Source organism: Thyridium curvatum (assembly GCF_004353045.1).
Source record: "Thyridium curvatum strain D216 chromosome Unknown NODE_57_length_291365_cov_88.079165, whole genome shotgun sequence".
Lineage (NCBI taxonomy): Eukaryota > Fungi > Ascomycota > Sordariomycetes > Thyridiales > Thyridiaceae > Thyridium > Thyridium curvatum.
In genome coordinates, this window is record NW_022156812.1 from 96,531 (window position 1) to 108,163 (window position 11,633).

General features: G+C 53.6%; 3 protein-coding genes across 3 annotated transcripts; 1 reads left to right on the forward strand and 2 right to left on the reverse strand.

Moving 5' to 3' along the window:
- Positions 1-337: 337 nt before the first annotated feature.
- Positions 338-2,317, reverse strand: E0L32_008536 (uncharacterized protein; the record flags this gene model as incomplete). Its single annotated transcript, XM_031143401.1, has 2 exons — positions 338-1,883; positions 1,947-2,317. 2 exons carry the CDS (start codon positions 2,315-2,317, stop codon positions 338-340), a joined length of 1,917 nt encoding a protein of 638 aa, XP_030992197.1.
- Positions 2,318-2,926: 609 nt separating this feature from the next.
- E0L32_008537 (uncharacterized protein) lies at positions 2,927-6,738 on the forward strand (the record flags this gene model as incomplete). The annotated part of the gene is made up of 5 exons (XM_031143402.1): positions 2,927-2,953; positions 3,012-3,052; positions 3,106-3,226; positions 3,298-6,383; positions 6,474-6,738. The coding sequence occupies 5 exons, from the start codon at positions 2,927-2,929 to the stop codon at positions 6,736-6,738; spliced, it is 3,540 nt and encodes a 1,179-aa protein (XP_030992198.1).
- Positions 6,739-7,031: 293 nt separating this feature from the next.
- On the reverse strand, positions 7,032-8,765 carry E0L32_008538 (uncharacterized protein; the record flags this gene model as incomplete). Its single annotated transcript, XM_031143403.1, has 4 exons — positions 7,032-7,269; positions 7,490-7,601; positions 7,699-7,810; positions 7,881-8,765. The coding sequence occupies 4 exons, from the start codon at positions 8,763-8,765 to the stop codon at positions 7,032-7,034; spliced, it is 1,347 nt and encodes a 448-aa protein (XP_030992199.1).
- Positions 8,766-11,633: the final 2,868 nt, after the last annotated feature.

The following is an 11,633-nucleotide window of genomic DNA, read 5'->3' on the forward strand; positions in this document are numbered from 1 at the left end:
ACTATGAGCCCTGTCGCACTTACATCGCCGACAATGTACATAAACATTGATTCAGGGATAAGCAGAGGAGCGACAAGCCAATTTTGCTGAATGGCAGAAGAGTGAGTGATATTAAAAAGAAGAGATAGTTGTTTGAAGTGTAATGTACAGGCCCGACATTTGCATCGCCTCTCCCATTTTCATGATTTGCCCAACGCCAGCTATAATACAGTACGATTTATCAAGCGTCAACCGAGGAGACGTCTCCTGTCTCCTTCAAGCGTCATATACAGATAGATAGTAGTACAAGTTTCGTGAAGAGCGAGGCTTAGAACTGGCAGCGTCCAGGACCTAAAGCCTAGAAGCTAGCGCTAGGCCGCTGACTTCTCCGTGGGCGGCGATCCTGAAACTTCTCTTCCACCGCATTAAAAGGATCATCACTCCGAGATCCCCTCGAGATGCGGTTATCACGGTTATCGCGGGAGTTGAACTGAGCATCACGCCGGGGAGGCCTGTGCTCATCATCCTGGATACGAATCCCTCGAACTCGAGACAAGTGTCGTTGCGAAGCGAGTTTTCTGGGAATGGCCGGTGGCTGCTCCCAGCCCCATCCATATCGGACCCAGTCGTTGAGGGCATCGACGAGTCCCTGGGCTCTAACCTGGCCGATACGTCCGAAAGCGCCGATGTACGCATCCTCGAGCAAGAAGTCCGGCAGCCGCTGCGTCACACTAAAGACTGGCTCAAAAGTCTCGGGTTGGTTGACAGCATCTTGACGAGCCAAGTGATAATTCGCCGAGTCGAAACCGGTAGCACGCTGGATGGGGAGGCCCGGCAACAGTTTTCGAGCCTCATCGACTTCCAGCTCGGGCACAATCAGCCAAGCTTGACCAGACTTGCCGGCCCGGCCAGTACGGCCGATGCGGTGAATGTAATGCTCCCGATCCGACGGGTTGAAGCACTGGATAACGTGGGTGACATTGGGAAAGTCCATGCCGCGTGCAGTCACGTCGGTCGAAAACAGAATGGCTGAGCGAGAGATTCTGAAATCGTCTGCCGCTTGTGTCCTCGCTTTCTGGGTAAGCCTGGAATGGATTTCAAGGGCCGGGGGGTATTTCCTGCGATCGCTACGCTGTATCCTGCCAAAAATGCCAGCGGCAAGTCGCACCATTGCAGCTGTGGGCAAGAAGACGATCGCCTTGAAGGGCTGGCCGTCATGGCTCTCCTTCGCTGCAGCAAGCTCCTTGTTGATCAACTCCAACAAGGTCGGAAACACGTTCTCGAAGCCTTTGACAGGGACGATGAACTGGGGTACTTTCTCGTGAGTAGGCACGTCGTCTGCCTTGATCGTCTGCACAAACTCGAAATTGTTGGCGTCGACATAAGTCCTAGCAAGTTGTACGACATCCTTGGGAATGGTGGCGGAGAACAGCATAGTCTGGCGTGGAGTTTCGTTTCTGTCGGGGAGCAGTCGAACAATGTTCCTCAGTTCCTCATCGAAGCCAACATCCAGCATTCGGTCAGCCTCGTCGAGCACCAAAGCCGTTAGATTTGGTGCATCAATGCCGCTTGTGGGATCATTGAGCAGGTCGTAAAGTCGGCCGGGCGTAGCAACGAGAAGATGACAACCCTCAGTCCTCGTCTTCCTAAGCATCGACGCCTTCAGTGTGCCACCGACAGCCGTCTGTACAATGACGCCAGTTCCACGGCAGAGACGACGGGCCTCTTGTCCTATTTGTTCGGCAAGTTCTCTGGTGGGAGATACGATGATGGCACGGATGTCATCGGAACGGGCACGGCCTTGACGAGGGTGGGCGAGCTTCTCATCGTCCACAATGATCTTCTGGACAAGAGGAACGAGGAATGCGAGCGTCTTTCCTGTACCGGTCTTGGCTTGCGCAACACTAAGTGAAAGGTCAGCGATCACGCCGACTTGGGAATGCTATAGGGGGGCTAAGAGCGCATACAGGTCCTTTCCGGCCAAGGCGGCGTGAATAGTCGCAGACTGTACATCGGTCATATCCTCATACTTCATGCCCCGAGTAATGGCCGAGACAACATGGTCATGAACGCCCAGGTCGCCAAGCTCGGAGAACTTGGACAACTTCCGAGGTGGTTCTTGAGAGTGTGCAGCCGGTGATGTGGTCTCCGCAGCCGCGTGCGAGTACTGGCGCAGGGTTCGCCCGATGCCATTATATGAAATTGGGGCCGTCGGATTCAAGGCTGACGAGGTCTGTGTAGACCGAAGTGTCGTTCTGAAAGCGGCGAGAGCTGATCCAGCATTCGGACCTGCGATACGACACAGGCGAACCTGTCGCAAAGCACTGGCCTTGAACATGTCGGCCGAGCACTACACCACCAACAATGAAGGAATGAGCTGAAGAAGAAGAAATAGCAGAAGCCGAAATAAGACCAAGAATAGGAATTGTGAGGAAGTAGTACCGCCGGGTCTGTCTTGGGATCCTAGGACAAGGAATTGAGGAAGAAAAGCCGTCGAGGACCGGGAGACTGGGGATATCGAGGATGCAGATTTCCCTGACGGATCCATGGATGGAAATTTTGTTCAATGTCTGGTACAAGCGACCTAGTCCTTATCTTATCAGTCGATTTAAGGGGACGGATGTCACATGTTGCTAATCAGAGACTGCTGTGACGCGAGAAACTAGCCGTGGCTGTACCCTGTTCATCAAGTCGTGCGCTAACTCTTAGTTAACTAATAAAGGCACTGTAGGGGGCGCGTTTGTATGGGCACGCACCTAGGGTCGCGCTGCGCCCGTGCCCAGGGTACTCTTCCGCCAATAATTCATGCGCCCCTCGCCCCACCTGACGGTTGACACCCACTTTACAATACATGCAAGCCCGTCACGCTTTGTTTACTTGGTTTCTCTTTCGAGACAGACCGACACACAGCAACGACAAGGGCGACAAACGACACAACATCGCCAATATGAGGGTGACGGAAGTGATCATAGACGTGAGTAGTTGCGCGAGTTGTTTCTCATCAAGTACACAACGACTGACATTTTCCAAAGGGCTTCAAGTCGTACGCCGTGCGGACGGTGATCTCGGGATGGTTTGTTTACATTGCAGCCTCTGGGCGCAAAACACGGCGCTGACTCGATGCAGGGACGAGAGTTTCAACTCGATCACCGGCCTCAATGGCAGTGGCAAGTCCAACATTCTGGATGCCATTTGCTTCGTTCTCGGCATCACCAACATGTCTACAGTTCGCGCACAGAACCTACAGGTGCGCGACGAGCCCCTCCCTTGAACAGCTGGTCGAATGCGCTGGAACTAATCGTGCGCGCGCGTGTGCAGGACCTCATCTACAAGCGCGGCCAGGCAGGCGTGACCAAGGCGAGCGTCACTATTGTATTCGACAACCGCGACAAGAAGAAATCGCCCATTGGCTTTGAGGAGTATGCGACCATCAGTGTTACCCGCCAGATTGTCCTGGGCGGTACTTCAAAATATCTCATCAATGGACACCGCGCGCAGCAACAAACAGTGCAGAACCTCTTCCAATCAGTTCAGCTCAACATTAACAACCCCAACTTTCTCATCATGCAAGGCCGAATCACCAAAGTCCTCAACATGAAAGCCGTCGAGATTCTCGCCATGATCGAGGAGGCGGCCGGAACCAGGATGTTTGAGGACCGAAGGGACAAAGCCCTCAAAACCATGGCCAAGAAGGAGATGAAGCTGCAGGAAATCACAGAACTCCTACGTGACGAGATCGAGCCCAAGCTCGAGAAACTACGGACAGAGAAGAGGGCATTCTTGGACTTCCAACAAACGCAAAATGATCTCGAGCGCCTCACCCGGGTCGTTGTCGCCCACGACTATGTCAGGTGCCAAGAGAAGCTCCAGCAATCTGGCGCAGACCTCGAGGCTAAGAAGCAACGACAAAAGGACCTCGAAGACTCGGCAGTCCGGCTCAAGAGCGAGATCTCGCATCTGGAGGAGGATGTGAAGCGTGTCAAGGCGCAGCGCGACAAAGAACTCCGCAAAGGCGCCAAGGCCCAAGCTCTGGAAGAGGCTGTCAAGAAGCACTCTAATGAGCTCGTCCGTCTGGCAACGGTCATGGACCTGAAGAAGTCAAGCATGACCGAAGAGCAAGACCGCAGGACAGGCGGAGAGAAGAGCGTAGTGGAACTCGAAACGGCACTCAAGGCAAAGACTGCAGCCTATGAGAAGATCAAGACCAAGTACGACGCTGCGAAAGAAGAACTCGAGAAGCAGAACCAGGAAGCAGAGTCCAATGAAGAACTGCTCCAGACTCTGCAGACGGGCGTCGCATCCAAGGAAGGGCAGGAAAATGGCTACCAAGGCCAACTCCAAGATGCAAGGAATCGCGCCACCGCAGCCGTGACCGAACAGGAACAGGCCAAAATCAAGATTGCACATCTGGAGAAGAGAATCAAAGAGGAGGAGCCTCGCGCCAAGAAGGCCAAAGCACAAAATGCCGACCTTCTGCGCGATCTCGATGGGCTCAAGAGTCAGGCGCAGAAGCTCGAAAAGGAGCTCGGCAAGCTAGGCTTCAGCCCGGGAACTGAGGAGGCTATGTACAAGCAGGAGAGCACCCTGCAGCAGACCATCCGGTCACTTCGCCAAGAGTCAGATGTCCTGAAACGCAAGGTCGCCAACATTGACTTCAACTACTCCGACCCGGTCGCGAATTTCGATCGGTCCAAGGTGAAGGGCCTGGTTGCTCAGTTGTTTACCTTGGACAAGGAGCACACCCGTGCTGGGACTGCCCTGGAGATCTGTGCCGGCGGCCGTCTCTACAACGTTGTGGTAGACACCGAGGTGACAGGTACTCAATTGCTTCAGGGAGGCAAACTCCGCAAGAGAGTCACCATCATCCCTCTCAACAAGATTGCCGCGTTCAAGGCGCAGGCCCAGACCATTGCTACCGCCCAAAAGATTGCGCCAGGCAAGGTCGATCTTGCCCTTTCTTTAGTCGGCTACGACAACGAGGTCTCCGCCGCGATGGAGTACGTGTTTGGCAACACTCTGATCTGTGCCGACGCAGACACAGCTAAGAGAGTCACATTCGATCCCAACGTGCGAATGCGCAGCATCACGCTCGAAGGTGACGCGTATGATCCTTCTGGTACGCTCTCCGGTGGCAGCTCGCCCAATTCAAGTGGCGTTCTGGTCACCCTGCAGAAGTTGAACGAAATCACGCGTCAGCTCAAGGAGGCGGAAGCCGAGCTACACGGCCTCCAGGCCAAGATTTCGAAGGAGAAATCCAAACTTGACCAAGCTCGCAAGACCAAGCAGGAACTTGACCTCAAGGGACATGAGATCAAACTGGCTGAAGAGCAGATCAGCGGCAACTCCTCATCATCAATTATCCAGGAGGTTGAGAACATGAAGGAGCAAATCTCGCAGCTGAAAACCAGCTCTGCCGAAGCCAAGAAACGGCAAGCGGAGGCCAACGCCGACGTCAAGCGTATTGAGAAAGATATGAAGGACTTTGACAACAACAAGGACGGCAAGTTGGTTGAGTTGCAGTCAACTCTAGATAAGCTACGTGCTTCCTTGACAAAGAACTCGGCTTCGGTCAAGGCACTGCAAAAGGAGCTGCAAGCTGCACAGCTGGACTCGGAACAAGTGGCTGCTGATCTGGCAGCGGCGCGAGAGTCTCTCCAGGAAATCGATCTGGCCATCAAAGCCCAACTCGAGGAAATTGAGGACCTCGTCAAACAACAAACGCAGCTGAAGGAGACACATGATACTGCGCAAGCGCAACTTGATGATGAGCGGGCCAAGCTCAACATCTACGACGACGAGCTTCGTGCTCTCGAAGAAGCCACCCGCTCCAAGAACGCCCGCATTGCTGAGGAGAGTCTCGAGATGCAAAAGCTCGGCCACCAAGTCGAAAAGTTCCACAAGGAGCAGCAAAACGCCGTGCAGACTGTCGATCACATGGAGAAGGAGCACGACTGGATCGCGGATGAAAAGGACAAGTTTGGGCGCTCGGGCACTCCCTACGACTTCAAGGGGCAGAACATTTCGGAGTGCAAGGCGACGCTGCGCAACCTGACGGAGCGGTTCCAGGGCATGAAGAAGAAGATCAACCCCAAGGTCATGAACATGATCGACAGCGTCGAGAAGAAGGAGATGTCGCTCAAGCACATGATGAAGACGGTCATTCGCGACAAGCGTAAGATCGAGGAGACCATCATCAGCCTCGACGACTACAAGAAGAAGGCCCTGCAGGAGACGTGGCAGAAGGTCAACGGCGACTTTGGCCAGATCTTCAACGAGCTGCTGCCGGGCAGTTTTGCCAAGCTGGACCCTCCTGAGGGCAAGACCATCAGCGACGGTCTCGAGGTCAAGGTGTGCCTCGGCAAGGTGTGGAAGCAGAGCTTGACTGAGTTGAGCGGTGGACAAAGGTATGCCGAGTTGGCTTCTCGATTTTTTTTTTTCGTCCTTTTTTCGTCCTTTTTGTTGAATATCCAACTAATATGTCACTTGCCATCCAGATCGCTTATCGCACTCTCGCTCATTATGGCACTCCTGCAATTCAAGCCGGCGCCCATGTACATTCTGGACGAGGTCGACGCTGCCTTGGATCTGTCCCACACGCAAAACATTGGTCGCCTGATCAAGACTCGGTTCAAGGGATCCCAGTTCATCGTCGTCTCCCTCAAGGACGGCATGTTCCAAAATGCCAACCGCATCTTCAGGACCCGCTTCAGCGAGGGCACGAGTATGGTGCAGGCGCTGACCCCTGCCGACATGAGGTAGAGGCATGGGGTCCATCGAGTTGTGGATGGATGCGTGTAGGGGATGGGCGACGCCATCCTTGTCTCTTCTTGTATGCCCTTATCCGGGGCTTTTTACTGCTTCTATCTGTTCCTTGTTTCCGATACCTGGCATGACATGGCGATGGGTACGCGCGCGGTATGAGTGAAATGATTCGATTGGGTTAGGGTTTCAGGGTATATAGGGGCTCTATGTTCTAATGCTTTCATACCGAATATGGTTTGTGGTGTACACGTTGACTACTTACACACAACATGGTCCGCTGCCCCTCTTATTCACTGTGGAATGTACAGATGTTCTCCCTGCTCCAGGATCTGAACCGGCATGCCGACTTCAATCAGATTCTCCATGCCGCCCCCTGCTTTGGCATCGCCAAAGAGGGGCGTCAACTGCATGCCCAAACAGCCAGACTTCGGAGCGCCCTCGTCAACATTGCGGAACGTTCGTAGAGATTTGTCTGGCTGAGAGTCGTGACGGACGCCCGTGTCTGGGTCGACGTTGGGCAATCTGCATCTAAAGATTAGGTTAGTTGAGGTCATTTAATCCAGAGTCCCAAGAATCCTTCTGGCAGGCGCAAGGGACGGGCGGTTAAATTCAAAGTCGACGTGGCGGGTATATCGTGTTGGAGGGGGGGTGTGGTGTAGTCAAGATCAGCGCGATCTGGTTATGAGATCCGTAGCAGCGTGGGCGACGTGGAGAACGATTAAAAAAAAGAAAAAAGGTTTGAACTCACCGAACGGTGCGGCACGACACGTGAAATTCGCACTTGTCGGCCGTGGAGGAAGGCCCTGGCAAGAGGCGTATGCTTTTCCACGATTCCTCCTCGTATGGCTCGCCTCCAGAGGCTGAAACGGAAAACGTCGTGAGCTCGTGCATGAAGACAAAAATGCCATCAACCGCGTTTTTGCCGCACGCAGTCGTATTGCAAAGAGAGAAACTTACTTATGATATTTGCGCGGAAGCGTCTCACGTCGAGATCTCGCAGGATGTCATCCTTGGGCACCTTCTTGGAGAACTCTTGTATGCTGCTCAAGCTGAGCAGATGCAGAGGGTACTAAAAATAGCACAAGTCAGCGATCGATAAAGAGTTGTCATATGTTCGGGACCCAAGGACAATAACTGACGGCATCTTGCAGCCCGGTCACTGGCTGATACCCCACAACCTCCTTTGTCGGTGCGCACCTGGTCACCTCTCTGAGCCTGGCGGGGTCGAGGCGGAACAGGCCGAGCTTGTTGCTCACGCCGAGGTAACGTGCCAGTTCAGGCGGCAGGTCCTTTTCCATATTAAGCGCGGTGACGGTCTCGTTCCATATAGTCATCTGCTCAAAGGCGTAGCCCCTCTCCTTGATCTCGGCCGCGGAGGGGAAATCGACGGGGAGCATGATCTCCTTCACGGGCTGGGCCTTCCAGCCCCGCGCCAGCTTGGCAGCGACCCAGGAGAGGGCCCCCCTGATCCCGTCCTCCTGCCAGGGGAAGCGCACGATGATGAACGCCTCATTGGTCCTGAAGCCTTTCCGCTTCTGCTTCGCGATATCAGGCAGCCAGAGCTCGACCTGCACGGTCGCCATCCGGGGGAACTGCCTGATGGTGATGAACTTCCAGATGTGTTCGCTCTTTTCCTTGTCCGTCGAGTCAAGGCCGACGGGGAAAGGGCTCTTGAGCTGCGCCAGGGTGTAGATCCTGTCGAACATGAGTCCGGACGGAAGGACCCGGGCCTTGGTGACCTCGATGCCGCGGCAAGACTTGACGGGATACACCCAGAGGCTCTGTATTTTGGGCGACTTGGACTTGTCCGGTCCATGTTCCGGAGAGAACTGGGTCTTCAAGTTGCTTTCGCCAGGCTCGAGCCCCAGCTTCGTGTGGGTTTCCCGAAGAGCCTCGCTCCTCAACGGCGGGACTGGCGGGTACACCAGGATCATGGGCAGGAGGAAACCACATATCGTGATGAAGAGAATGGAGGCCGCCGACAGGTTGGTGTAAGCTACCGTCTCTCTGAGGATGCTATCCATCTTGAGTCTCGATGGAGGTTTGTCTTTTTCTTCCTCTTTCAGGGTTGTATGTGTTGAGCTGTTGATGCTGCTTCTGACTCAGCTCGGAACCGAGCAAGACCGGATGTAGAAATCGGGTGTACCCCGTCTGCACTCAAAAGACCCAAACAAAACAACAACTATTAGTGAATCCCAGTTGAACTCATGGCTTCTCTTGCTGGGATCTGTCTATGTCACCGTCTCCCTCTCGTACGATGTGTCCCTCACTGTTTAGTTTCCACTGTCGTTGGATCAGAGCTGAAACAGCTGTGCTTCTCCTGAGCCTGGGTTTGGTTTACACGGGCGACACAGGCATTTTAGATCACGTGACCCTCAATCCGTCCTACCCCCTAGCCTGGTGGTGCCAGTCTCAGGTTTCACGTGGCCCGTCTGCAACCTCGTCCGTGTGTCAACACCGTTGCTGCGACTTTGAATACGGAGTAATCGCGCGATGGACTTGAAGAGACGAAACAGGACTTCGCATTCCGGCCTGGCCATGATGACAAATTTTCAGGCGACTCTCCCAGCCTCATCCGGGTCGAAGGATGAGAAGGACGCTTTGTACGCAATGACCTTCACGGCAGACCTGACGAGGGCACAAGTGTTAGGTCGATAAGTGTGATCGCGGGCAGAGACAGTACCAGCAGAGAATATGGTCAAAGCTCCTTGCAAAGAATGGGATAAGGCTGAGGCTTCCCGTCTGGTGTGACCAGGTATAGCAGCTATTAGCCCTATTATTTCGGGTTAATTCGCTACCTGATTACCCATCATCCAGCTGCCGTCCGATTTCATTTGGCAAATTTGCCCAAGTAACGATGCCATGCACGGTATCGAAAATAAAGACAGGAGCCTAAAGCTATCTGACGAAATAGGGAGACCGACGACAAAACCTGGCGGGAACTCGCCCCGAACTCAGCGGCGGGCGATCTGGGCGCTGGTGAACCCGACTGGTGACCCGACTGGTGACCTGAGTGGTGATGCGCCAGCTGCAAAACCATGCATGTGTTGCGCGATGCAAGCTGTCTGCAAGAGGCATTTTGCCGGGGGAAAAGTCAAATTTCCACGTCTAAACAATCCAGCACGGGGGAGACGCTGCCGGGAGATTGTCCCTCCTCACATATCAGAGCTGGTCGCACCGATGAAACCTCTCGGTCGGTGTTGACGCCGGTCGCGGTAGGCTGTTAGACCTTTAATTCAACCAGGATGAAGAATACTTGCTTGGTCGGTCAAGAAAAGAGATCAACCGGCACCTGGCGTCACGATCGGTCGACATGCAGGAGGCACAAAGCAACATCAAAGTGCCCGACTTAAACCCATTTGGTCAAGCCGCACTGAGCATCGATGCTACCTTCTGCATTTCGATCCTCTTCTTCGCAAGGCATGACACATAATTGGGCGATGAAATCTCGTTGCTCGGGTCAAACCCCCGCAATAGTGCTCAATCTCGAGACTCCCACGGAGATCGATCTTGCCGCAAGATCTGACTTCTTGATTGACGGACGTATCGCCGGAGGCCCGACGGGACGAGTCCAAGGTAGTCGAGACCACTGTGTATTATTGATGCTTTTTGAGATTTTGCTAGCACTGGACGAGGCCGAGCGACGGTTTCAAACAGATGACTGTCATCTCTACTTGCAACTAGCGTACGTCAACTTGTCGAAGAATACTAAACTCTCCGATATAGCAAGCCACAGTCTGTATTCCGCAGGAGATCATCCCATCAGGCGTTGTTCGAGTTCGTTGAATCACCCCCTGGCTGGGCCTTTCTGTTTTTCAGATCCATTCATCACCATCCTAATGTGAAATCAAATGTCCAACGGGCCAAAATATAACCTCGGTTTGTTGGTCATCTCTGAGAAATCGCGAGGTGTCAAGGAAAGAGAGTAAGAGACTCTGGAAAAGCCGCAGGCTGGGAGATTAAACGGTCAGTAGTGCCGGAGTTGAGTGCCAGAAAGCGTTCCAATCTGTCCGACATCCAGTCGGGGAATTGTCTGGGATATGAAGGAGAACGTTTTCGGTCTGTACGAAGGAGAGCGAGGCAGAAGACGCCCAGCCAAATTTCCACATTCATGTGATTGCGGCAACCTCCATCTCCTTAAGAGCATTGTAGACACCCCAGGGTCTGTTATGTATCCCCCCTGTGTGGTAGCGACCGAAAATGGACAATGCCCCCATCATATTAACCGGGATGCCCAGCACTCGTATTTGTTAGGGTCGACAGAGAAGGCTGTAGGGAACGCGTGGAAGCTTCGGCGACTCTATAGCAGAGAATGATATATGAAAGCTTTACCAGGATAGGACGCAGGGCCGAGGGGAGCTACTTCGTACGTAACTTCTGAGGCGTGAGGCTTGGATGACCACATGCTTTTACACGACGATGATAAGGATGAACACTACGAAGGCTGTCCGGGGGGGCAAACATATCTTTCTGGAAGCAGTTGGTTCCAGGTGCATGAGCCGTGCCGGTCACAACGTCATGGGAAGCTGTCGACTCATTAAGATCTGCACGGTTCCAGAACCATGACTGTTGGTCTGTGGCTTTTTGGCAGTGACCGTCGTGTTATTGAATCTTTAGTTAGCGAACTTGACAGCTATCTCAGGAACACACATTCTTTCAATCTTCCATCCTGACCCAACGCGCACCAGCAGTCGCGAGTGCTAGGTACCAGAGCGACCTAGATGACATTTTACTCCGGTACCCGCAAGCCACGAGGCGTAAAGCCATCGGCCGACTAGCCGATCCAGATATTCACACAGTCTATCCTGGTTTCTAACTAAAGTAGTTCGTTCAATGCGAGCTGAAAGGAGACACCTTGAAAAGCAAGCCCATGGCAGGGAGATGGATTCGGA